General features: G+C 40.8%; 1 protein-coding gene across 1 annotated transcript in view; it reads right to left on the bottom strand.

The window, feature by feature from the left end:
• Positions 1–873: 873 nt before the first annotated feature.
• TCF7L1 (transcription factor 7 like 1) overlaps positions 874–27,249 on the bottom strand; it is a 75,704-nt gene continuing 49,328 nt past the window's right edge. The window contains exons 4-12 of the mRNA XM_026671400.2: positions 14,688–14,771; positions 10,399–10,531; positions 10,047–10,149; positions 7,965–8,048; positions 6,574–6,717; positions 5,290–5,449; positions 4,043–4,150; positions 2,640–2,700; positions 874–1,978 (exon numbers count right to left, since the gene is read on the bottom strand). Of these exons, the coding sequence (XP_026527185.2) occupies positions 1,545–1,978; positions 2,640–2,700; positions 4,043–4,150; positions 5,290–5,449; positions 6,574–6,717; positions 7,965–8,048; positions 10,047–10,149; positions 10,399–10,531; positions 14,688–14,771 (1,311 nt within the window). The 3' untranslated portion in view covers positions 874–1,544. The remainder of the gene's footprint in view (positions 1,979–2,639; positions 2,701–4,042; positions 4,151–5,289; positions 5,450–6,573; positions 6,718–7,964; positions 8,049–10,046; positions 10,150–10,398; positions 10,532–14,687; positions 14,772–27,249) is intronic.

Below are 27,249 nucleotides of genomic sequence, written 5' to 3'. Positions count from 1 at the left end.
CATCCCATTTGGCCTAACCAACTTATATGCCAGTCAATTATTGACTTCCTGCATCTTAACCACCTCTGTTTTTAAGTGTGGACAGTCAGGTTGCTGGAAGACGTGTTATCTAGAACAGCAGTCCCCAACCTTTGTGGTTTGGTGGCCAAGATGGGGGGGAGGGGAACTGTACCGCAAGAGTGGTGGGCTGATGCGCTCACAGCTCAACTTGCATGAGTGGTGGACTGGTGCAAGTTGAGCTGCACGCGTGCAAGCTCCAACCAGCCACTCGCACAGCCCAATTCCAAATAGGCCACGGCTCAGTAGTGGGCTGTGGCCCGGCAATTGGGGACCCCGATCTAGAATATGAATGGGGTCTTTTTCAATACCCTAGAGGAGAGCTCCCTAACCTTTCCGGCTTTGCTGATGAAGTGGGGAGAGGGGATGTTTTCATGCGAGTGGCTGGCAAGCATGCACATGTGCAGCTCCTTGAACGGGTCACAGCCATGATATCACAGTCACATGGCCCAGGAGTTGGGGACCCATGTCCTAGAGCCTAACACCCTTTTCTGCACCCTCCCTCCCTCTTTCAGTTATCCCATTTCTCAAGATTTAAAGAATCTTCAGATGGGCTCATCCAAACAGCATGTACAAATCATTTCTTTATATACACTTCATAATGTTTGTTAGGGAAGGAATCGTTTATGGTCCAGTTCTGGGAATTAACGGGGCCAAAATTAAGGTAGACAGAACCAACAGGCTAGACAATCTTAATATAAAGGCATCAGTTGCAAACACTTTTCCTCTTCGTGCATACTCATGAAGGGAAAAGGATGGGCAGTGTGCAAGATGTATTGAATGTAAATTCTTCACTGAATACTCTCACACAGCAAGTTAGGATGCAGATTTATTTCTTTAAAATAACATGGAATTTCCCAACGCCTATTCCCCTACTGCCTGCTACAGAAAATAATTCTGTAAGGAAATAGGATGGATTGTCCTACCATTTTCCTGGACAGTCACTCCAGATTATAAGAAACGCATTTGGCCTCCCTGAGGCTCGCCAGTTCTGAATATGACAGTGAGGTACTATATTTCTGTGGCACTGTGTCTTTCTGCAAGTCTCTTAGAAAAAGAATGAAACAGCGGGATGAGGGGAGAAGTCATATAAAACACTGTCTGGCCAAGGGATATGGGAGATAGCAAAAGTTAGCAAGATATCAAAACATGCAAACACCATTGAGAGATGATCCAGCTGTACAAGTCTACATGCCTAAGAGGCACTGATAGAAATACAAGACTTGGCTTGTAATCTTTGTTTTTCATTCTTTTCAGGGTTTTGTTAAAAAGTAGTATTTGATGGGTTTTTATTTTAAAAAATAAAAAAAAAGGTCTTTAGACAGACTACTGAAAACAACTCTGAGAGTAGAGCACTTTCTTCCTCAAGAGTCACCTTACGGAAGAGTTCAGAAAGGGTCAAATATTGACCAATAAATGGCTTTGTTTGCTTCGTAATCTCAACTGGGGGCGCTTTTAGCAGGTAGACGGGTGTTGGGGAAGCTTCCTCATTCGGCTGGTTTGGTTACCAAGGAGAGCGGCTGGGCCTGCAACATAGCCAGGGCGGCCTGAGAAGACGAAATGGCTGCAAAAGTCGGAGGCGTAGTCAGAAGAGCCGTGGGGGGCATGGAGGTAAAGGGCAGAGCCCTGGAGAGGAGAGATGACTGGCTGGTGAGGCTTGAGGAAGAGGAAGCAGCCTTGCTGGGCAGGAAAGGCGCTGAGTGCAGGGACAGCTGAGCCCTGGCTTCGGGCTTGGTGGTCAAGGAGAGGGGCTGCGCTTGCTCAGAGTGGGTGGCAGCAGGCGCTGCGGGTGACGCCAAGGCAGTGGAGGGAGTGGCTGGAGAATCTAACATGCTGCCATGGGAGGACGCAGGGCTGTCACAGGACTTGTCAGTGGACAGGTATGGCATGCAGGGCTTCTTGCTCTTCGAAGCCATTGGATCTGTTAATAACAAAGAGGGCAGAGGTGTATTTATTCCTCGTTGCCTCCTACCTTTCACCACACTTGAAATTATCCTAATCTATTTTAATTCCATAAAATCTGGTTAAACTAAAAAGAGAGTGGTTAAAGACTGAGCCATAAACTATGCAGTTCCAAATCTACCATCCTAATGTAAATGGGAGATGACACTTTTTTAGCCAAATAGGGAAAGGTCTGAAATGATTAAAAGCGGATTGTTTCCTTGGTTGAAAAATGCATTTATTTTGAAAGCAGCCATTCCCAGTCAGCATTGTGGTTAGGGCCATACAACCCCAGAAGTATTATTCTCATAATGCCGATTGTCCAGAAGCCAGCTTACATTCTCTTTGAGTTTTGCTTTTAGGAACCAACAACTTGGAGGTATATTCCCACCCCCATCAATCTATCCCTTCGACATCTGTTTCTCTTTTTAATCCTTGCTGCCATTTTGAAATTCCTACTCAGATTAGGAAACTAGGTTTCTTGATACATTTACACATCACCCAATTAGGAGACACTGTAAGAGAGGAAAATAATAGCCATTTTGATCTCGCCCATGTCCTCTCACTTGGGGGATGGGTAGGTGGGCTAGTGCTGTTACACTCATTCGGGACCAGATTGATCAAATGGCAATGATACGTACTTCCTGTTTCCTGGATGTGTTGCTGAGTTTGTTTCTCTCTTTTTCTTTTCTTTTTCTTACCCTGAAAAGAACAAATTTACCGAAAGTCAGAATCACATTGTAGTCATTTAAAAATTTACAATATTTAAGGAGATAAATGCCATACAAAACAATTTTATTTGAATAAGTCACTATACCAGACAATAGCATGTGCTTTTTTTGTCATTAATTATTTATGGTGAAGACAACTGCCATAATAATAAGATGTCCATCCAATTATAATACATATTGCAGAAAGACTATCTAAAAACAGATGTTATGAAACATTTGCTTTCATAAACTCATTTAAAACCAACTATCTAGTTGTTTATAATTATTCACTGAACAGAAATACATTCTTTGTAAATTAAATTCTCAAGATTAAAAACAGTCTCAAAAGACACGTGTATGAAGTGTCAAGAAACAAGAAACAGACATGGCAACTCTGTCTGCAAATTTTATTTAGGGATCTACAAAACAAAAGCACAGAAAATTGGGGTCTTTATAATGAGATGCTCTGCTATGTATTATTTGGCCATTCCATTATGATAATTTTATTCTTTACTGACTGTACTGCAGATATGGCAACTATAAAAAATTTCCAGTAAGCAACAAATAAAGGCAAATATTGAGAGAGCAAACAAAAATGTTTTCCCAAAAGAGATTAACTGATTCTTCATCATTGTTTTAAATATCTTAGTTTGCCCAAATAAGGGATTATTAGGATTTGTTGTTGTGAAAAACCGAGTTTTGCACACTATATGACTATGATTAATTTTAATCAATTCCTACTGGATCTTTCCTCAATCCCCCTTAAATCATTTTAGAAATGCACGGGCAAACTTTCACTGAATATTCAGAAGACAACTGAAGCTAATTGAGTCTCTCACTATTCCCTGTTGGAATTGGTTACCTAGTCCCAGCTTTTAACATTATTTCTTTGTTTCCTTCACATACTTCTTGATTGTTTATGTAGAAGATGACCAAGCTGAGCCTGAGGGAGGGGTCAAACGTGTCATAAATCATGGGTCTCTGCGCACCCACAAGAGAGCTAACTCCAGTCCACCTCGAATGCTTTCTTAATCCCTGCTCATTTTCCTTGACCGTTAGTAGCTCAGATTTTTGTAGAGCGCTTAAGCTTGCAATAAATCTTTACTCATTTGAACTGCCTGAATCTCCTGATTTCCCCAGCTTGACTGTTTACAACTCAACTCTGAAGACAATTCTGAAAAATGAACCATAAATGAAAAAAATAAATTGACTATAGTACAGTGGATTGTGAATCTATAGGTACAGAGGTTCAGATCCCAGAATTTGCATGATGATGATGTTGACTACTAGAAGTACCATTACTGAAAACATACATATCTGTAATTATGACTTACATAGTTATCTCGGGCAGACCAAGTAGGGTAGAGTTGAGAATGAAGCTGTCGTTCCTTCCGTGCTAACTCATAGTATTTGGCTTGCTGTTCCCGGGACAATGAATGCCACTGAAGCATAGAAAAATATATTGTAGTCGGAACATGGAATAAAGCTTAAATGATGGTTGAAAATTATGGTACTCTTTATACAATATTGATTGATTTTATCAGTCCACTTCCAACCGCATACTGAGAAAATAACTGAAGGCACACACAAACCTACAAACAAAGCTTTAATGGCTTAATTCAAGTCAATGTTAAGGAAGTTTAAATTTCTTTTCCTCTTTCCACATCAACTTCTCCCAATCTATGAGGATTGGAAAATCACAACACTGAAGCAACAGGCAATATTAAGCAGAATTACACAGCCCAGATATATACAAGAATCACCTGTATGCAACCTGCCAAGTTTTGCTAGCCCAGCACATCTTTCTTACCAAAACAGAAACTATTCTGGTTCTATATGCAATGGAAAAAAGTTGTTCAATCCTATGGTACACACTCTCTATTTTCCAAATTTATTTCTTACAATCCAGCTCCTTTCTATCCCACTTTGCAACCTTGACTCTTGTCTTATGCATTCTTATCCCATTCCACAGTATTCTGGCCCTGGAGTTTGACGTTGCTTCAGAACAGACATGTGTCAGAGTTTCTGCCATTTTCCTTCATTTTTCCAGTTCCTCTAAATGCTTCAGATCCTCTTTCTCATCTAATATTCTTTACATCAGCGGTCCCCAACCTTTCTGGCACCAGGGACTAGTTTCATGGAAGATAATTTTTCCACAATCTGGAAGGGGGATGGATAGATCTAACACATGCAGATCGAAGCTTTGCTCGCTCGCCTGCCACTTGCACGGACTGGTTCCTAGTAAGCCACAGACCAGTACTGGCCCGGGGGTGGGTGGGGACCTCTGCTATACATCCTTTTCTGAGCCATTTTATATTTAGACTTCTTAACTTTCACTGATTCTTGGTTTATCCTCCATCTTCAGTCTACTCAACAAACAAGATACTCTTAAATCCTGAGTTTATAATCCCAGACAACCAACAACCTATTCTATCTGGTCAGAAGATGGACTTTGAACTTTTTTAGAATGGTGTTGTGAAGCAGCACAAGAACAATACATTAGTCACAACAAACAAATTTTGAATGTGTCAGTAGCACATGACAGAAATGGAGCAGAGAATAAAAAAAAGTGTGCTTATACCCGTCTTCCTAGGATCTGGTTGATAGCGGCACTCTCCTTCAACGTACACTCTGCCACAACCTTGGCGCGCATTTCCTTCATGTACAACATGAACGCATTCAGGGGCTTTTTAATATGGGGTTTCTTCTCCTCTTCCTTTTTGACAATAACAGGTGTTTTTCTGGAAGAGCCACATTTTTCATTACAGTCCCATAATCCACGTATCTATTCACTCTCTTTCCACCAACAAGGAACAGAAAACATGAGGCACAGTGAAGGATTATTATTTCTAACAAACTCTGTCACTATTAGAAGTGGTTAGCTGCTTAATGAAGTTTCATTTCACACTATGTCTATTGAGTCAAAGGTACTGAATACTGCAGGAATTGCTACACCTATGAAGAAAGCCTTCACTTTCAAAGCTGCAGCACCTAGTAATATAGTGTGCAATATTCCACACCTTTAATGGCTGATGGAAGAGGAATAAGATACAGCGCATGGTGGCTGTTCTCAAGATAATAAGAGTAGTGTAGGGGTGATGTGCACTTGTGTAGAACTTGCAAAGATGACATAGTTATCTGCTCTATCCAATTTATCCCAGCTATGCTGCATGTTAACAAAAGCCTGTTGCTATTTTACCTAACTTAAGAGGAGTGAAGGATTCCAAATTGGTGTTTAGTTCAAGAAACAGAAGATTGTTGTTTCCATTTGTTTAAACAAGTTAGGAAAAGCATGCAGGGCAGAGCTTCTGGATTTCTTTCAAAGTCCTTAATAATAGCTGCATTTTCATAGTCACGTAACAGACAGGGAAGGTGTGGGAAGGAAGGGGCCCCGCAGCTTATAATCAGAGGCATGAGCAACTATCCCAGCCATGGCCCAACTGCCTTTTCTGCAGGGATGTTGTGGGGAAAATATTTTTCTCCATACAGCTGGAGGCTCATCTGGCGCTTATTGAACTTGATCATTGTTTTTCAAGCTTCCCTCCCCTCACGCCAAATCTGGTTCCGTTGTGTTCATTGTGCTAATGCCAGAGTTCTAATCCTTTTGCATTATTTCTTTCCATCTTTTCACTAGGTTGAAAGAATAAAAAGAAAAATAATGCATTCCAAAAATATTCATTAAATTAGTTGGAGGAATTTTATAGTGCATAGTAAGGTTGCATTATCAGGAATTTGTGATGACATACATGCATCCAAGTACATTGTAAAACATGTTAAGAAATAATAAATGGATAGCAACTGTTTCCCTATTAGACATTCCACCAACAAAGGCATTCAGGCAGCAGCCAGCTAACCTATTACTTACGAGCTTCCTTCAGGACTCAGGCTGGATGGTGTCGGCTCTTGTTTAACAATAGGCGACACGATGGTGGGGTGTGGGATTCCTGAGGGATGAATTCCATGTGCAGGAGGAGGAACCATATGAGGTGAAAACCTGCTAGACATCAAGCTGAAGCACAAAGGTTGTATGCTGAAAACAAATACTTCTCACAACTATTTTCATCATTACATATCATCTATTTATTATTTCTTCATACCCCTTCCCCATTTTTTCTCTTTCTTTGGCATCTTGCCAGAGCCCCCAAAGGAACAGTAAAACCTAAGGTCAATAGCAATAACAGAAGGCCAACTTATGAATAACCAATTGATTGCATTAACTGCTTAGGCAGAGAAGTACTTGGACTGATTCTGGTTCTCTTCTGTATAATCCACTTATTTTAAAACAATATTTAAAGAGAAGAGATGTCTATTTTTATTCCTTATTAGAAATTTCTATTCATTCTGCTTTTCAGACTTCTGCCGATTAGAAGTTAATTTCTCAAAAATGAGGTCTTTTCAAAATGGCAAATTATTGATTCACTGCCTTTCCCCAAATCAAGTCATACATGAGGGTTTCATTTCCTTATTTCATCCCTGCAATAACAACATTGTGATATGGATTGGGCTAAGACTCGCATATCTGGATCACCAAATTAGTATGTAGTCAAATAGGGATATGAACCAAATCTAGCAACTTAACTGTGCTCTCAACTGTAGAGAAATCAAGAATCATGAAGGTGAAAAATGGCAACAGCATAATCAGAATGATTACATAAACTATCAATGTAGATGATGGCATAAATGCCCTTCCACATGTTTCTATGGAATCTTAATGGTTCTTTGATGGAGGTCTCATGAAAAACTAAAGCCCCTAACCAAAAAGTTTAACACAGCCACTTTTCTACTAACAGAACTTTCACTCTTGATCAGGGGTTCAAGGATTTGTTCTTTAAAAAAATATGTAAAAAAAAAAAAAGGTTTAAAAGTGTTCAAAACCTGTCTTAAAGAGTACCAATTACTAATTTAATTAAGCAAACTTCTTCCCCCTAAATTTGCTTCTAATGTGTAAACTATAGCAATTCAAGTATCAATGAGCTGTTCATCTGGTATCACTTTAAGATATAGCGATAGTCAACTTGTTATCTGGGCCACATCAGGTCAGATTGCATGTTGCTTTACACGAATGCCTATTTCTTTCATGAAAACGAATATCTCCACATATGTAAGATGTAAGACATAAAGCATGTAGAATTTCTTTTACGAGATAACAGGTGTGTGTGTGTGAGTTTTTGACCCTATTAGTTTTGATATAAAATGCACAGATACAGTTTTTACTAGTTCAGAGAGAATTAGACCTAGATTCCCGCTTGAACGCACCTGGACATTGAAGCATTCATAGCCAAGGCAGGATATGGATGTCTAAACCCACCTGGAGGAATGGAATACACTGGCTGCCCTTGCCTAAAATGGACGAGACAAGTTCTCCTCATTACAATTACCAACAAATAAATTTCTTATACCAAATTACAAAACTAATCACTTGATTGCTAATAATGTAGGTTCCTAGAAATTATAAAATTCAGTGCTATATAGCCTTTATTTCTCTATTTCACGCAACATACATAGAATATATATTTACCTCCTGAGAATCTCATTTTTTAAAAAAGAAATATTTGCAAATACCTGTTGCTACTAGTTCGTGTTGCAGACCTTCTTCATCATCAAACCCAGATTCCCATTCCTTGACCAATTTCCTTTCCCCTTTAACTATCTTCTCTTGGTAAAATCCCAGATCACTTAAACATTATCTTAGAAACAAAACCCACAAGATATGATCTGTACAGATCATGCATAGTTCATTAGCAGTTTTAAAACCATCTTTCCATTTAAGGCTTTCTATATACATGATATCCAGTGCATATAAGTTTAGTCTCTCCATTCAGTGCATCATAGATCCCTTTGAAGACCTTACATAAACTTCAACTGGTCCAGAATGTAGGACTATGAACAGTGACGTGCAAGTCTCGGCATACCATATAATTTCTGCCTCTGCTTTGTGAGCTGTAATGGTTTGTTTCTGCGTGGAATTCAAGGTGCTGGTTGTTACCTATAAAGGCCTATATTCAAAGGGTCTGATTGCTTCAGGGAGCACCTGTCTCCCATAGCATCTGCCTGGCCTACTTGATCCTGCAGGATTTTTTAAATTCAACAATGTCATCTATTGGGACTGCAGAATACCTTCACTGTATCAATGCTTGCCCTCAGGAATGAGGTTCCACCCTCCCCCAGATTTACTGTTTACAAGAACTGTGAAAACCTGGTTTTTCACCCAGTCCTTTGGCAAGGGAAGGTGATAGCCCCTGCCCCCTTAATCCGACATCGTCACACTTGCCTTTTCTATATCTTTTACATTTTATTGGTTTTATTTTTATAATTTTTGTTTCATTGTCGTTGACAACTGGGTGACATACAAGTTTAATGAATTATTGCTATTATTATTACCATAAACGTGTAAGAAAAAACAATGAATACAATAAGACATCTGAATCAAGGCACCCTTATATGCAACAAAGCTTGCATAGTAATTTTCCCCAGGTCTATCAAGACTATATGTCTCTTCCACAACTTTAGTTGTCATTACCAATGACCCTAACTAATTTAACAATGAGTTAAATTTCGAATTATATATAAACTGGCTGAATCCTTTCAAATTCTTCTCAAGCTTCCTTGTGATGTTATGAACACAATGGAGGTAACTGCATTGTTTATACTGACAGGAGTGTCAAACTCGATTTCATTGAGGCCCACATCAAGGTTGTGTATGAACTGGGGGGGTCTGGGGTCTGCATAGCCAGCATGATGTCACTCGTGTTGGGGGGGAGGGATATGGTGGCCCGAGCGCTCTGCAACCAAACACAGGTTCTCAAGCTCCATTTTTGGCTGGGATGGCCTCCTGCAACCTTCTACCAGCGGAAACGGAGCTCCATTTTTGCTGGCAGAGGCATCGTGGGCCAGTCCATCACTGTTTCCAGGGCGGCCCCCGGGCCTTGAATTTGTATTTTCATATTTATCACTCTGAACATTACAATAAACTCATTTGTACTTTGCAGGCCTTAGCCACACAGCATATGAATGACCTTGGAATTGTTTTGAAGATAAAAGGAGAATTTGAGCTTCATAAATAAAATATGTCACATGGTTGGTATATCAATGTGACTGTAATGTACACCTATGTCTGTTAAATCTTATGCTGAAAAGTAGGAAACTATGCAGAAAAAGTCTCTTGAGCAGGTGAAGTTTTGGCTAACTCAAAAGATTACAGCACCTGTGGCTTCATAAAACTGATTTATTTCAGAGGTAACACATGTTGGGGTCAAAAACTTTGTACTGAATGAAGATCAATTGGCATTATAAGAGAAAAACAAAGCAAGAAAGGATATTTAGGATGGAAATTCCTACTGTGGTACGAGCCATCCCAAAGGATGAGGAATTTGTCCAATGGCACCAGAAGACAACGGATAATAAGGAGAGAGTTCTGAAGGGTGAGGTGGTCGTGGAATTCCTGATAGTGAAGAAACAATAATATATGTTAAGAGATATAGTCTCTTGTTAGAATTCTGTTCAATTCTAAACTGGAATCCTTACCTCCCCTATAATTAGAAACATGTTAAGTATTCTCAGAATTTCACAAATATCTGCTGATAAACTTATACTTTTGTTTTGACTCTTTCCCCCTCAATTTATTTCTCTTGGCAAGGTACCCAGACTCTTTGATAGGCTTTGGATAAGACTGTGATTTTCAAACACTCACCTGTCTTTGGGTCAATTTCTGGGGAGAGGTGGGAAGGTGGTGAACTTGGTGAAAAATGATCATTGCTATAGGTGATGAGTGGTGTCAGTGGGTGCATGTGATGTGGATGTTGAACTACAGGAACTTTGTTTGACTGCAAAAGAAAAGCAAAAATGTATCTGTAATTAAATGAAGCATTTACTTCTATTTTTCAATCATTTATTACTTTAAAAAACAAGGGAAGAGGAAAAAACATAATTTGGGAAGTTAATTTTTCTATTTTATATACATACTCACACATATAGCATAGGCTTAAAATAGATCTAATACATAAAATAAAATTTTAAATATGGAAAGAGCTATTTGGGTTGCGGTGTGCTTGAGTTTCATCACTCCTATCTTTATTAAAGGCACCAAACACAACAGACATTCCTAACAAAACTGCCAATTTCCCTTCATTGAACAAGCTATCCATTTTCCTCCAATTAACTGTTATTAAACCATTATTTTTGTGACTTTTAAGTGTGCTCAATGGCCTTCGATAACAACCAGTCACTTTTAATGACAAAATATATTCTGATATCCAAAATACATTTACATAACTAAACTTTGATAAAGGTGTTTGCAAAAAAAAAACTATGCTGATGCTCTCCCAGCAACATCTGTTCTTCTAAGTGATTGATAATTTTATCTTGAGTATTTTTCAACAATTTGATCTGGAACAAATAGTAGGTTAACTTGCCTACTCCTTTAAAAAAGGGGGGGGGTATAACATTGGCTGATTTTCAGGGCTCAAATGTTAGTGTTGGGATGGCTATTTTATCACAGAATTCAGCATTTTAGAAAATTCAAATTTGATTTCCACAAGAATAATCAGCAGTGTTCTGTTTGAGCTTGTTAATTTTTAATTTTTTAATTACCAGTTCATCTCCATTCAGGTTTTTAAGTTGCAGAAATTCTGAGGTAAAAAAAGACACGAAGTCAATTTAATTTATTGGCCATCTCTCTTTTAGCATGCCTTTTATTCCTTTATTATTTACTCATCTTTGCTGGGTTCCTCTTCTTTATAATCAACATTCCAGCAGTATGCTCCTCAAAAATATTTTCCATTTGTCTTATCAGCAAAGTTGTTTTGTCATCTTCTGTGGTGTTATCTGTTTTCATTTTGGCAATATTCCATTTTTAAAAGGAAATTTCTTGCTTTTTCTTATCTCTTGACTATGCTCATAAACAACAGTCACATTCTCTTGGACTTGATTCACACCTTTCTTAAGCTGTCCAAGCCTGCTCTAGAGAAGATCCTCTCATTATTCCTGCACAATCTAAGAACTGGATCCAAAATGAAAACTTGAACTCACTTCATAAGAGAAGCACAGTACAACTTTGGGAGGAATCCTACTCGAGAAATATAAATAGATTTTTATACATGGCAGTAAGCAGGCACTGTAATTCTTTAATCATTTTGCCTGCATACTCTTTAAGATATGATATTTTTCAGGATCATATAATGCTCACCATTCTTAACACGAACTAGTTGTGGTTTAATCTATTCATTTTAGGATCATCAGATCATTTCTGGGAAAGGCTGAAGCTTTTTTTGTTTTGTTTTCTACTGCTAGTAGATGGTACAAAATAGTTAACAAGCACATATCCCATCTTGTTGTTTGTCATACTGGCAAAAAGTCCCATTTTTTCCTTTTTAGCCAAATTCAAATAGCTATGACATAAGCTATTTACCAGTTTAAACCTTTTATCATCTGCCCTAGTATCAAGATCAATATTGAACGCCTTTCTCTGGGCCACCGTAACTTTCACATATTTCCCAAGAAATTTAACTGCATAATAGCAACAGAAGTATTATTTAAGTAAAATTTGATTTCTGCCAAATTTCATTTCATGTAGTCTTCTAGGATGAAGTAAAAGCCTGCCACCAAAAACTAAAAATTAATTGTTTAATTTCCCAATCAAATCAATCCTTGAGATATTCTGGAGCAGGGGTGGGATTTAAATTTCTTAACAACCGGTTCTGTAGGCATGGCCTAATTTGTGGGTGTAACTTGGTGGTCACGTGACCAGCCAGGGATGGCTTGGTGGTCACATGACAGTAGTGTAACAAAAAAAAATTCATTTATGTATTTATTTGTTTTTTGTATCTGTTGTTTTTATGATTAAAAAATACTTTAAAAATACATAAATAAAAATTATTTTACTATTATTGTTATGTGTTGACACTTATGTTTGTTTCCTAATAGGAAAAAGAAAAAGAAAAACGTAAGTGTCAGCATGTAACAATAACAGTAGTGTAACAAAAAAAAAAAAATCATTTACATATTTATTTATGTTTTTATTATCTGTTCTGTTTTTATGATTAATAAAAACAAAAGATACACTAAAAAAATAAATACACAAAAAAATTAAAAAAGCAACTTACCAAAAATTAGGCAGGCAAGTTGGCTGGCCAGCAACACTGGGGTCCTTGGTCAGGACTAGTCTTTGGAGCTTGCTGTGGCAAGGATGACTGGGCAGCCCGGGAGTCGGCACTTGAATGGGGCTAGTGGCGGTGGGAGGAGATAGGCAACCTGTGGGGCTTGCTGCTTGTCTCCTCACTAACCAATCAGTGGTAGAAGGCCAGGCAGCAACGGTGCGGTGGGCCACGGGGGGAAGATGGCGGCCGGGCGAGACAGGCAGCGTCAGCAAGGGCGACTTGGCAGTCCAGGAGTCGTCAGGACTCAACTGGGGGGGCGGTGGCGACTGGGGCTTGATTGGAGGTCTCACTTACCAATCCGCATCTTCAGCAACTGTGGCTGGAGGAGGCAGGCAGGCAGGCCTGGGGAGGCAGTCTGGGCGAGGCCGGGTGGGTGAGGGTAGCTGGCAGTGGTGGTAAACCCCCACTCACCCAGATCAGGCAGGGCGGCGGAAGGCAGGCAGCGATGGCTGGCTGCTGCTGCTGTTGCAAGCCAGTGATGGCTGCGGGCAGGAAAAGGCGGGAAGCGATGTAGCATACATACGCTATAAGGACTGACTGGGCAGGGAACAGAGGAGCGGGCCAGCCAGGGGCCCGTTTTACTGGTTCTCTGAACTACCAGGAATTGTAACAACCAGTTCTACTGAACTGGTGTGAACCGGTAGAATTCCACCCCTGTTCTGGAGGCATCCCATATAAGCAAATACTAACTAGGCCTGATCTTTCTTAGCTTTCAAATGTAGAAGACTTGCCAGGTGCAGCCATCTCTAAAATGGCAGGCTCATGAACTCATGCTATGCACTACTTAGCAGGTTGATATATGGTGAAGTCACAGAGACAGTTGTAAATAGCAATCACATGAAAATGGCTCCCTGTGATGTTGTCATCATGAGTTGAGCATCCAAGTGCTCAATTGCGATCACATGATAGTGGAGGTGCTGAAATGAGTAGTCTATTAACAAATGGACATGTCGCTTTACAGATGTTACAGCTCAATATTAAATATTCAGGAAAACTGTGTTTAGCAAATCAATCCCACTAAGAATTTTTAAGATTCTAATTTCAGCAATAACTTTTAGTGTCATTCTCTTTGCTCTGCCATATAATTTGCTATTTACTGGATAAATATTCTCTCAAAAATATTTTTATTTTACTTTTTAAATCATAAGATTATTTCAAATCAATTGCAGCAGTGTAATTTCTGTCATCATGAATGCTCGGAAAAATCTGAAAAATGTCTTTCAGCATGAATACACTGGAAGGTCTGGGATGCGTGATACAATGCAGATCAAGGCTGTTTAATCTGTAGTAATGGGGGCGTGGGGAGGAGTTGAAAGATCCCTTTTCAGTTAATTAAGAGTATCACTGTTTGTCTTATTTTGCCATTGAAACAAAAGATTCTTCTAGTCATATGTTTTTATGGTGGACTCATTAAAACTTAACTTGAAATACAAAGCCTGAGGCACAGATATTTTAGACACAGCTGCAAGATATTATGCCTTGAAAATTAATTGTCTCATTTTTCAATGGTTGTTTTTTCTTGAGTTTTTTTTTACTAAACCAAAGAATACTTCTTTAGAACGCTTGTGGTACTGATGGAAATGCTCTTCATAACAAACTAGTATCAAGTGAGATAAGATAACTATGACACAATAATTTATAAGAAATCGTCCTTTCCTTTATTTTTTTAATTAGAAATTCAAATTTTTATGCCCCACCTTGAATATAATAGCCTCAGTAACCCTAAACTAATTGTGCTGAAGGAATATAGACGTAGGTGTATATATTCATAAATAAACTTTCATTTAACAAATACAAGACCCATAAATAAATCACTAGCACTTACTAAGTGGGCAGGAGAGGGAGATCTTGCATCCTTTAGTGTAGCTCCAGCTGGTACATCTAGAAGTGGCCATTTCACCTGAAGATACTGAAACAAATCAGATGAAAGGAAAAAAATAATCAAGATGAAAAAGAATAGTATTTTTTTTCAAAGCTTAGTTTTCCAACTTTAGTTTAATACAAAGGTGGTTTTTGTGGGTTATGTTTTAATGTCAGAAATCTCTTCAATGGTTGTGGTATATTTTTAGCCTAACACCAAGATAGTATGGTAATTCCTGGGAATTTGGTTCCTCAGCACTGGTTTTCAAGCTGCCTAGGTAACCTAAAGTTAATAAGTTATACAGTTTTTTTTTCTAAGTAAAAACTAGAGTCTATTTCTGACCTAGCTACTGACATGAATGGGATAGGGAAGAATTGATTCAGCAAAATTTAGGTACTAACACGGTATATGAAATGTTATAGAAGCCAACCATAGAAAAAGCTAATTACGCTGGTTAAGTTATATCTCCAGTTTATCAGTATTCAATAACTATTGATCTATTCTCTATTTCAATGGTCTAATTGAGAATGCTTTTAAATACGCCAACTCACTAATGTTCAGTATGAACTATTTAAAACAAATCCACCATTCTGATTTCTAAAAGTAGCCTTCAAAGCATGCACATTAATTTTAGGCTGGTTTCACATTCAAATGTAAATATGAAAATGCATTTTTCTGTAATATTCTAAAATCGATAACGTATATTGGTCTTTGTTGCTGGACATAATAAAGCTATTTTGGATTGTATTTCTAGCAGAGAAAGATAAGTATCTCATGCCATTATAGTTGAATACATGGGTCCTGTGAAATGTTGGAGGTTTGAGAATGTGGACTGGATGAGTTGCAGCTGTGCAATGGAATTTCCCTAACACACAAATCTTCATGATGTAAAACAGCTGGAAGGAAATCCCAGCATGCTTTGTTTGGAGGTTGAACAACCAATAATTTAAATGGAAGATTAACCCTTCAACTTAAAACAAACTTTCAGATTTCCTCTAACTATTTATTTCAGGTGGGAAATGGTGCATAAATGCTGAGAAAACTACAGTCTCTTAAAAAACCTAGACAACTATTCCTAGACCAAAACAAGAAAGGTAAAAGCATTTTTAAAATCAGATAAATTTTATTTCTTTTGCCACCTATCCAATTCAAATCATGCAAGCATAATTAACATTAAACAATATTTTGGTAGCCGTATGCATGAAGTTATCTTGATCTATTTCTGTTTTCATCTTTTTTAGATATTATAAACTTTTAGGACGTATTTTAGGGCAAACATATACACATACATGCTTTAGAACTTTTTTGACATCTAATAGAGGATAAACTGATATCATCCTTTCATTGAGTGATTGAAAGATTTCACACAATGAAATATTGTTAAAACCTTTTCTGTATCTTGGGAAGAATAAGCTAAGAGAGCAAAGAGTTACAAAATTCACACATAATAGTTACATTAGCATCTTTTACAATTTTCAACAGGTTTGTGTATAGCAGAAGAAATACAGCAACTGAATAAAGAATACTTTTGGCTGACAGCATATAAAATATTCCACATGCCTGAAAATTATCTTGAAAGTAGAAGGCCCAGAAGACAACCTTTGAATAGATTTGTTCAAAAGACGACTGAAATACAATCTGGCTAGTCATTTCATTACAACAATTTAACCACTAAATCGGTATTCCACATTCATATAGATATTTGTTTTATAATATTTATAATATACCCCAATCTTAATGGATTCTATATGTTGGGCTAAACATTTTAGGGTAAGAAACAAAAACATTCCAAAATGTTTTGTCTCCAGTCACATCTTCAGAATATTTTTATACCTTGATGCCTTATTCTCTCTATTCTTATTTTTAATTCAGTCCTGTTAAATTACAATACTGCTACAATTCCTTGCAGACAAACTGAGAAGAAAGTGCTGTTTACAAGCCAAACATCTTGGTTTGTAGACCGTAGTATCTTAAACTCATCACAAGAATCAATTTCTTTAAATGAATCAGTTTCAAAAAATAAATTTTGTTTTGAAAGGTCTCTTATCTCCACAAACTCAATAATGCCCCCTTGAGCGTAACAACCAAAAATAGTTTTCCAAAAAAAACCCAACCATTCCTTATGTTGTGAAATATCCATTTATGACTTGGGTTAGGATCAATTACCCAAGGAGCATCTTCCCTAATTTGTATCAACTGGACTTTTTTTAATTATTATTTTTATTAAGCGATTTTCTTTTTGTTATATATAAAATTTCTATATCTACAATGGCAGTGTACTGTCTGGGTACAATCTTTTAAATACAAGTAATACATCTTATACATACACTAACTAGAACTATTATTCTCAAAATCTATTCACCATGATCTTCACTTATCCTTATTGAACATTTCCCATTATTTAATTAAATACTCTATTCGGTTTTATCTATAATTGGTTAATAATATCAAACATTATAAACATCATATGAACATCACATTTATAACCATTATCCTCTAATTCTGTTAATTATGTTTACTTATCCTAATTATTCAATATTTCATTGTTTAGTTGCACATTTATTTCATCTTTGTTTACATATCCTCCTCCATTCCAAGTTTTTAACTTCTGCTTCTATTTTCTAACCATACATATCAACTGGACTTTTAAAGAGGATATAATGAGGTTTGATAAAAATAAACAAACATGGTTCACATTCACACTAACTGCACTTGCAAGTTAGGACTTGAAGTAAGAAATGCACTGGGATTTACATTTTAGGTTTAGATGAGCAATACATTCAATTGAATTATTGTGAGAAACTTTAATAGTGTTGAATATCCTGCACAAACAATCTAAAACAAATTGTACCGGCAGTTTGAGATTTTTTTTTTTATCGTTCCAAGAGGAGAGTTGACAGTTTGGAAAAGGTCATTTAGACCTCACAGTCCAGCTCCCTACTCAGTGAAGGAATGCAAATTAAAACACCCCAGACTGATAACAATCTAATTTCTACTTGGACACATCTAGTTAAAAAACTCCACCCACTACCTATTACTCTCAGGAAGTTTTGATCTAGTATTTAATTGGAATCTGCTTTTCTGTAATTTAAATCCGAGAGCAGGTCTTGCTCTTTACATGACATCCGTTCACGTATTTGAACTGTACTATCATATAGCAGTGGCCTTTTCTCAAGGTTAGACACAAACATATCCTAAAACTTTTAGATTCATCATCTTGACTGTTCTTTTCTGCGCCTATTCAAACTTCCTTCTTAAACTCTGGTGGATTTGGAGATTTGTATCTAGTGGATAGACCAAACCCTATGCTTTCTGAAGCCTAGTAAAGATATAGTTAATACTTTCACAGCAGTAGAGCTTCTATGGAAAGCAGCTTTATTTCTTAGCATCCAGCACAAGATTAAGGCCAGATTTCACATTCCTCCTAGGGAGCAGAGAAAACATTTTAAAATTTAGAGCTACTGCCAATTTTGTTATATTTCAATGGTTGATATATATATAAATATATATATGAAAGTATTCAGGATTTCTCCCTTTAAAGATGAGAAGCAAAAATTGGAAGGTGACCAAGGAAGAAAGCACCTTTGGACAAAGGAAGTGGGGATTTGTGAATACTTGACATGAAACAGGAAGAGAGCTTATCTCATTCCCATAAAACACACAAATAGTCTACTGTAACAGACTGCTTTGTCCACAATGCAGAACTGTTTTTCTTCAACCTTTTACATTTTAGCTGAAAAATTCAGCCTCAAAACTTAAAACTGAATACAGCCAAAACTAACAATACCAGGATAAAAATGAATGAAAATGCACAAGCAAACATCCTTCCTCCTAAGCAAAGGAAAAGACAACTGGCCTCCCAACACCAACTATGAGCCAAAAGGATTATTTCCTTCAAAGTAACTCCTTTAGGCAGCAATTAAAGAGCAATTCTTATAAACTTGATGAACCATTACAAAAAGTATACTGGCGGTTATTACAACAAACACTTCATTCACAGAAAACAAGTAGCATCATTTGCAAGGATTCACAAATTTAAGTTCAAGCGATTAGTGTCTACAAGCTTAACCTTGGTAGCCTATTATTTTTCTGAAGGCAAGATCCCGTGACATGCTAAACATGACTGTGTTGTCCATAAGTAAAAAATGTACACCTTGGTACTGCAACAATTACAGATAGCTGCCACAAAGTCTGCCAATCCCCTATTTGTTTCCTTGCAGACATAATATGCTTGCATCAGTGCCTGATGACATTGCCTAGTTGGGTAATGAAACGTCTGCAAGCAAATAAGCTCAAAGAGCCACAAGAACTCTATAATTCAATTCTGAGGATTCACAATGGTAGTTACTGTACTAAACTAGTCCATCTCTCAATCCCTTAGTTTTTAAAGGAAAAAAAAAGACAGACCACAGAAAAAAGGGGTACAGCAAAACAGCTATTATAGGATCAGATTGGCCGTTGGTACTTACCTGATACACCCGTTCTCTATGAGCTGTGAAGAGCATCCAGTAGTGGGATGTGCTTCAGTCTCCTCTTGGATAGGCTGGGCTTAATTTGCAGGATGCTCCTCCTCCTCCATGGGACTCCTCTCTAGTGTCCCCCAGGTTTGGCGAAGTTGAAGTGTTGAAACATTCTATACTTCACCCTATCTAACGTTTGGTTGGAATAGTGCCCCACCAGACGGAATAAGGGTGGGGCAGGATGCTCTTCACAGCTCATAGAGAACGGGCGTATCAGGGAAGTACCAACGCCCATTCTCCCCTGAGCTGTTCAGAGCATCCAGTAGTGGGACATACCAAAGCTTGGACAGTCCTACGGGAGGGCCTCCGTCTGGTTAGAAGTCCCTCCTTGGTCCCTGTGGACACTTTGTAGAACCCTCCTACCAAATGCCACCTCGGCATAAAAATCAATTTTATAGTGTCTCATGAAGGGCGATGGAGAGGCCCAGGTTGCAGCCCTACAGATCTCATGTATTGGTGACTGAGTGGCCCATGCTGCCGAAGTTGCCACATTCCTGGTAGAGTGAGCTGTTATACCCCTGGGAACTGGCAGTGATTGCATCTCATATGTTTTAGCAATCATGGCCCTTAACCACCTGCCAATTGTTGAAGAGGAAACCGTACGTCCTTGAGTGGTAGGTTGAAAAAAAATAAAGAGGGCCTCTGATTTTCTAAAATTTGCAGTGCGGTCTGTTTAAGAGCACAAAGCTCGTTTTACATCAAGTCAATGCCACTGACGAGTTTGAGTCTATGGATTGGCCTCGGACAAAAGTTAGAAAGGACCAACTCCTGTGCCCTGTGGAAAGCCGAGTTAACTTTTGGCATGAATGTTGGGTCTGGTCGAAGGACAGATCTGTCAGTATGGAAAATGCAGAGGACCTGTCTCACCAATAAAGCTGCCAGTTCGGAGATTCTTCATGCTGAAGTTATTGCAACTAAAAAGACCACCTTATAGGTTGGGAAGCAGAGACTCGCCCTTAGGGGCTCAAAGGGACCTGTTGTGAGAGAGGGCGTTGGTACTAATCTGACACGCCTGTTCTCTTTGAGCTGTGAAGAGCATCCAGTAGTGGGGAGGTGCTTCAGTCTCTGCATTTCTAGGCTGGGCTTAATTTGTGGAACGCTCCTCCTCCTCCACGGGACTCCTCCCCAGCGTTCCCCAGTTTTGGTGAAGACGAGAGAAATAAACACCCTCATCCTCAATGCCCTAACAATTTGTTGGCCAAAACAGGATCCCATCAGACGGAAAAAGGGTGGGATTGGATGCTCTTCACAGCTCAAAGAGAACGGGCATGTCAGGTAAGTACCAACGCCCCTTTCTCCCATGGGCTGTTCAGACCATCCAGTAGTGGGACATACCAAAGCTTGGCCTGTCCTACGGGAGGGACTCTGTCTGGCCTGGAATCCCCTCATGGTCCCTGTGGACCCGTTGCAGAACTCTTCTGTCAAAGGAGGCCTCAGCAGATGCGAACACATCTATCTTATAATGCCTAATGAAGGGCGATAGAGAGGCCCAGGTTGCGGCTCGACAAATTTCAGTTATTGGTGCCTGTGTGGCCCATGCTGCCGATGTTGCGGCACTCCTTGTTGAATGAGCTGTTATGCCCTTGGGCACCTGCAGTGATTGAGTCTGATGCGTTTTTGCTATCATGGCCTGTAGCCAACGGCCTATTGTAGAAGATGAGACCTTGCATCCCTGAGTGTTGGGCTGAAACGACACAAATAAGACTTCCATTTTTCTGAAAGTCACTGTGCGGTAAATATACACTGCTCAAAAAAATAAAGGGAACACTTAAACAACACAATGTAACTCCAAGTCAATCACACTTCTGTGAAATCAAACTGTCCACTTAGGTAGCAACACTGATTGACAATCAATTTCACATGCTCTTGTGCAAATGGAATAGACAACAGGTGGAAAGCATAGGCAGTTAGCAAGACATCCCCAATAAAGGAGTGGTTCTGCAGGTGGTGACCACAGACCATTTCTCAGTTCCTATGCTTTCTGGCTGATGGTTTGGTCATTTTTGAATGCTGGCGGTGCTTTCACTCTAGTGGTAGCATGAGACGAAATCTACAACCCACACAAGTGGCTCAGGTAGTGCAGCTCATCCAGGATGGCACATCAATGTGAGCTGTGGCAAGAAGGTTTGATGTGTCTGTCAGCGTAGTGTCCAGAGCATGGAGGCGCTACCAGGAGACAGGCCAGTACATCAGGAGACGTGGTGGAGGCCGTAGGAGGGCAACAACACAGCATCAGGAGCGCTACCTCCGCCTTTGTGCAAAGAGGGACAGGAGGAGCACTGCCAAAGCCCCGCAAAATGACCTCCAGCGGGCCACAAATGTGCATGTGGCTGCTCAAACGGTCAGAAACAGACTCCATGAGGGCAGTATGAGGGCCCGACGTCCACAGGTGGGGGTTGTGCTTACAGCCCAACACCGTGCAGGACATTTGGCATTTGCCAGAGAACACCAAGATTGGCAAATTCACCACTTGTGCCCTGTGCTCTTCACAAATGAAAGCAGGTTCACACTGTGCACGTGACAGATGTGACAGGGTCTGGAGATGCCGTGGAGAACGTTCTGCTGCCTGCAACATCCTCCAACATGACCGGTTTGGCAGTGGGTCAGTAATGGTGTGGGGTGGCATTTCTTTAGGGGGCTGCACAGCCCTCCATGTGCTCGCCAGAGGTAGCCTGACTGCCATTAGGTACCAAGATGAGATGCTCAGACCCCTTGTGAGACCATATGCTGGTGCGGTTGGCCCTGGGTTCCTCCTAATGCAAGACAATGCTGGACCTCATGTGGCTGGAGTGTGTCAGCAGTTCCTGCAAGACGAAGGCATTGATGCTATGGACTGGCCCGCCCGTTCCCCAGACCTGAATCCAATTGAGCACATCTGGGACATCATGTCACGCTCCATCCACCAACGCCACGTAGCACCACAGACTGTCCAGGAGTTGGGGGATGCTTTAGTCCAGGTGTGGGAGGAGATCCCTCAGGAGACCATCCGCCACCTCATCAGGAGCAAGCCCATGCATTGTAGGAAGGTCATACAGGCACATGGAGGCCACACACACTACTGACCCTCATTTTGACTTGTTTTAAGGTCATTACACCAAAGTTGGATCAGCCTGTAGTGTTTTTTTCCACTTTAATTTTGAGTGTAACTCCAAATCCAGACCTCCACTGGTTGCTAAATTTGATTTCCATTGATAATTTTTGTGTGATTTTGTTGTCAGCACATTCAACTATGAGGGGCGAAGAAGCTTGAGAGGTCCTGTGTGCCTCTCCTGTGCACTTATCGATTTGTCTTTCCAATGCCTGCCTGTGGCGCCTGTTGGCGTCTTTTTCTGAGGCCTTAGAATTCCCTTTTGTCTGTTTAGATTTGTGCTGAGATTTAGACTTGACCCTTGAGGTTGAGGTCTGGGAACCACTACCACCTGCCATTTCAATTAGAGATTTTACAGTATGCTTTTTATTTAGCACAATACTGTATAGGCAGTTGGCACACCCAGGGGTCTGACCAAGGGTGGACACGGTGCCCTGAAATCGAAATCCCCCTTTAGATATAAATATGTATATATATGTTTCTAATATGAGTTGTATCTCAATAATAATAAATTTATTATTATTATATTACTAGCATTATTATAGTTATTATTCTTAATATTATTATAATTATTATTATTAGTGTATATATGTATGTAAATATATATCAATATAACAGCTATATTTAATTGGATATCCCAATCAGCCAAATTGAGAATGCTTAACAGGCCCAAGTATTAATCACAGGCCTTCAACAGCTTCCCTGCACAGGCAGACAGGGTTAAGCCAACAAGAATAACAGATGGCCTCGAATATGGTTTAAAACGAGGTTGCAATAATTCCTTGGGGTTTTTGAATAAAGACCCTCTGATCGGGAATAAGAAACTAGCTCACACAGTCTACAGAAGATTCGCACTCAGCGTGGCCACATGGTCTGCTTACAACAAAATGGCGACCGGTGGCATTCAGGGGGGAAAACAGCGATACGACTTGGTTGCAAGAGAGAGAAACAAAACCATGCCGTTTGTTTGTTAAAACAGCACGGCTATCACTATGGCAAGGGCAGGGCTAGTGGTTGGGGGGGCATGGAACGAAGCCGAAGCCTCCCTCCACTTCGGGATGCGAAAAGTGCTTCCCGATACAGCAATCATCGATGACCAGATGGAAAAGGCAGCGTGGGTAGATTGTTAAGCAATTTGTTGAGAGAACCTGAAAGATGAATTGACTGTCTCCAAACCTGAAAAGAGAAATTCTCCTGTTTTGGCCAAGGAGTAACGAAAAAGCACTGCCTATCCCTCACGAGGCTGAGCCAAAACTGGGGAACGCTGGGGAGGAGTCCCGTGGAGGAGGAGGAGCGTTCCATAAATTAAGCCCAGCCTAGATATGCAGAGACTGAAGCACCTCCCCACTACTGGATGCTCTGAACAGCTCATGGGAGAACTATTAAGACTTTGTCAAGGTCCCAGGTTGGGTATCGATGTATCACTGGGGGTCGCAAGTTTGTGGACCCCCTAAGGAAACTGCTAATGCACGGATGATGAGAGATGGAGTGGAGATCACCCCAAGAGACGACCTAGGCTAGGGCCACCACTTGTCTACGCAAGGTGTTAGGGGATAATCCCTTGTCCAAACCATGTTGCAGAAACTCCAACATTTGTGTCACCGATGGCAAAGTAGGGTCAATGTGAGATTTTGCACACCAATGACAGAAGATGGACCAAGTTGCATTGTATATGTGATTTGTGGAAGTGCACCTGGCCGCTTGGATGGTGGAAATAACCTTAGTGGAAATTTTCTCGCTCCTCAGATGTCTCTGCTCAATCTCCATATGGCTAGGTGGAACCATTGATGGTCTGAGTGCTGAACTGGCCCTTGGGAGAGCGAGACTCTGTCTGGCAGTGTTCTCCATGGTTCTGCGGACAGATCCCTGAGGTCTGTGAACCAAGTCCGCCTGGGCCAGTATGGAGCCACTAGCAGCTTCTCCTTCTCCTGTAGAAGTTTCCGAACCACTTTGGGATTATTGGAAGTGGGCGAAACGTGTACAGCAGGCCTGGTGGCCAACTGCAGCAGAGGGCATTGATGTTCTCCACCCCTTGAGATGGGTACTGTGAGATGAACCTGGGTAGCTGCGCATTGCTGGGGAATGCGAACAGGTCAATGACTGGTTGGCCAAACCTCTGGGTCGCTTCCAGAAAAAGATCTAGGTGTAGGCACCATTCTGCCTGATCTACAGTAGCCCTGCTCAGCCAGTCTGCCTGGGTATTTGACAGACCTGAGATGTGCTCCGCTTTAATGGAAAGTAAGTTGACCTCAGCCCAGAGGCACAATCTCTCCGCCTCTCTCATCAGTTGTCTGAAATTGGTACCCCTGCTTGTTGATGTGGGCCTTTGTCGTAATGTTGTCTTCGGGACGTGCTTGAACCAAAGCCGTGGGAGGAAGCTGCGAAGAGCTAGGTGGACTGCTCTGAGCTCCAACCAATTTATACTGCATGATTGCTCTGGTATGGTCCAACGCCCCTGTGCCGTGTGAGACCGGTAGTGAGCCCCCCAGCCAAAGAGACTGGCATCCGTCATGATGGTGGCTCTGTGGGGGTCTTTGAAATGACAGCCCTTGTTAATAGACGGGACAGTCCACCAATGAAGTGATCTCAGGACCCTTGGTGGAGGTGTGACTTGGGCGTTGGTCCTGTCTCTTCCTGACCGTTGGTACAGCAGCAGGTACCATTGCAGGGTTCGAGTGTGGAGCCGGGCCCAGGGAACAATAGAGATGCAGGAGATCATTTTCCCTAATAATTTAGATGAGAACTAGGGGCACTTGCTTGATGGTTCTGATCTCCTGAGATACTTGTCTAATGCTCTCCTGCCTGTCTGGTGAGAGGAAGACCTTACCCTCCACTGTATCTATAATGGCTCCCAGGTGAATTAGCCGGGTTGAGGGAGTTAGGTGACTCTTAGCCCAATTTATGGAGAAACCATGTTGTTGTAGGGACTGCAAGGTAATAAGAGTATCTGACTTGGCCTGTTGACAGGAAGATGACTAAATTTAAAGGTCATCAAGATAGTACTGTAGCCTGACAGGTGCATTTCTGAGATGAGTGGCCAGGGTTGCCAGAACCTTAGTAAAGGTCCTGGGGGCGGAGGCTAGACCAAAAGGGAGGGCGACGTATTCAAAGTGCAAACTGTCATAGTAGAATCTGAGGAAATTGCTGTGGGAAGGCCAAATTGGAATGTGTAAATATGCCTCTGTGAGGTCAACTGACGTTAGGACGTCACCCTGTCTAATACTAAGTAAAATAGATTGTAAGGTAGTCATTTTAAATTTTCTGTACACCAAGGAGCAGTTGAGACATTTCAGGTCTAAAATTGCCCTCCCATCCCCTGAACTTTTCAGTACCAAAAAGAGGTTTGAGTAAAAACCCTTGCCCTGTTGATCTGGTGCCACTGGTTGAATGGCCAGGATCTCCAATACGTGTTTGATGGCTGTTTGCATAAGAAATCTTTTCTCGGGGTCCCTAGACCATGGGCATCTCATGAAAAAGTTCAGAGGGGTGGATTGGAACTCCAGAGCCAAACCAAATCTAATGTCCCTGACCCAGGCATCAGATGTCGAGGAATCCCACTTGTCGGCAAAAAACTTTAGCCTCCTACCAATGGGGGCGGTCTTGGTAAGAATTATTTGGGGCGGTGGAAGCCCCTGGTTCCTGCTCCCCTGAATTGCCTCTTGGATTGTCCTCCCCGTCTATTCCTGTCCCCAAATTCGGACCTCTCGGATTGTTGTTCCTGCCAGAATCCTGGTGTAGGTTTTTTAGCAATGATAGGGTCATCCCAAGGTCTTAGTTTGGGGTACCATCCTGCTACTAATGGGGCTTCTGAAAGAGTGAACACTGTGGTGGAGCAATATTTGCATTGTTATGTTAAATACCAACAAAATGGTTGGCAGATCTGTTACCTCATGCCAAGGTCGCCTACAACAATGCTGTCCATAGCAGTACCGAATTTACCCTATCCCATGTGGTTAATGGGGTAGATTTTGTCCCAGTGCCAGAATGTCCTAAAGATATTCCAGAGGAGGGGGGTTTAAAAGAATGGATTACTAAACTGCAATAATTATGGGGCCCAGTGAAGGATACTTTAAGAAAGCCTGCAGAGGAATATAAAGTTGAAGCAGATAGAAAAAGATGCCCACAGCCTCCATTTTCTGTTGGGCAACCCGTATATCTATCTACAAAATATCAAAACCTCAGATTACCAAGTAGGAAACTGGGACCTAAATTCACTATTGAAAAGATCATTAACCAGTGACTGCACGCCTGAAATTACCACGCCTATTGGGGGAAGTCCACCCAGTTTTCCACTGCAGTCTATTACGTCCAGTCTGGACAGCAACTATTAGAGGTCCCCCTCCTCCAAAGCCTCCTTCGGTAATAGTCGGAGGGAAGAGACACTTCGAGGTACAAAAAACCCTTGACTCGAGAACACACAGAAAACAGTTGCAATATTTAGTATTGTGGAAAGGATATCCACTGACTCTTCGTGGGTGCATGAATCGAATAAGAAAGCACCCCGACTTCTAGCTAGATTCCACCATTTGAATCCCACAAAACCAGGGGGCTGTCACATGCCTTGAATTGCACTAACTCTGTTATCTCTTAGCACAGGGCTGCCATTGCAGTGGCTTGCATGTCCACTTAAGGATCGCTACTCGCCTTGCTGAGGGAGCCGTGGCGGCGGGCTAGCGCTAAACAGCTGATTGGCACTACTTCAGAGTTCAATGAAGAGGCTGACAGCGCATGCGTGATCGTCTGGGAGGCACTCCTTTCAAATCAACTGTGGACCAGCATGTTCCTTATTTGGACAAAGAGCACTGGGTGTGGTGGCGGCGGAGTTTATATGCAATTGTTTTAGGTGGGGGGGGGGGAGCGTGGCGTTTCCCTGATGTGGAAAAAGATTGCTGGTGTGGTGGAGGCGGAGTTGTAGAGC

The sequence above is a fragment of the Notechis scutatus genome, chromosome 7, assembly GCF_049901735.1.
Source record: "Notechis scutatus isolate UNSWTSFEM ecotype Mainland chromosome 7, rNotScu1.2, whole genome shotgun sequence".
NCBI classification, from domain to species: domain Eukaryota; kingdom Metazoa; phylum Chordata; class Lepidosauria; order Squamata; family Elapidae; genus Notechis; species Notechis scutatus.
Note: the sequence above shows the minus strand (reverse complement) of the source record. Positions and strands in the feature narration are given on the sequence as shown.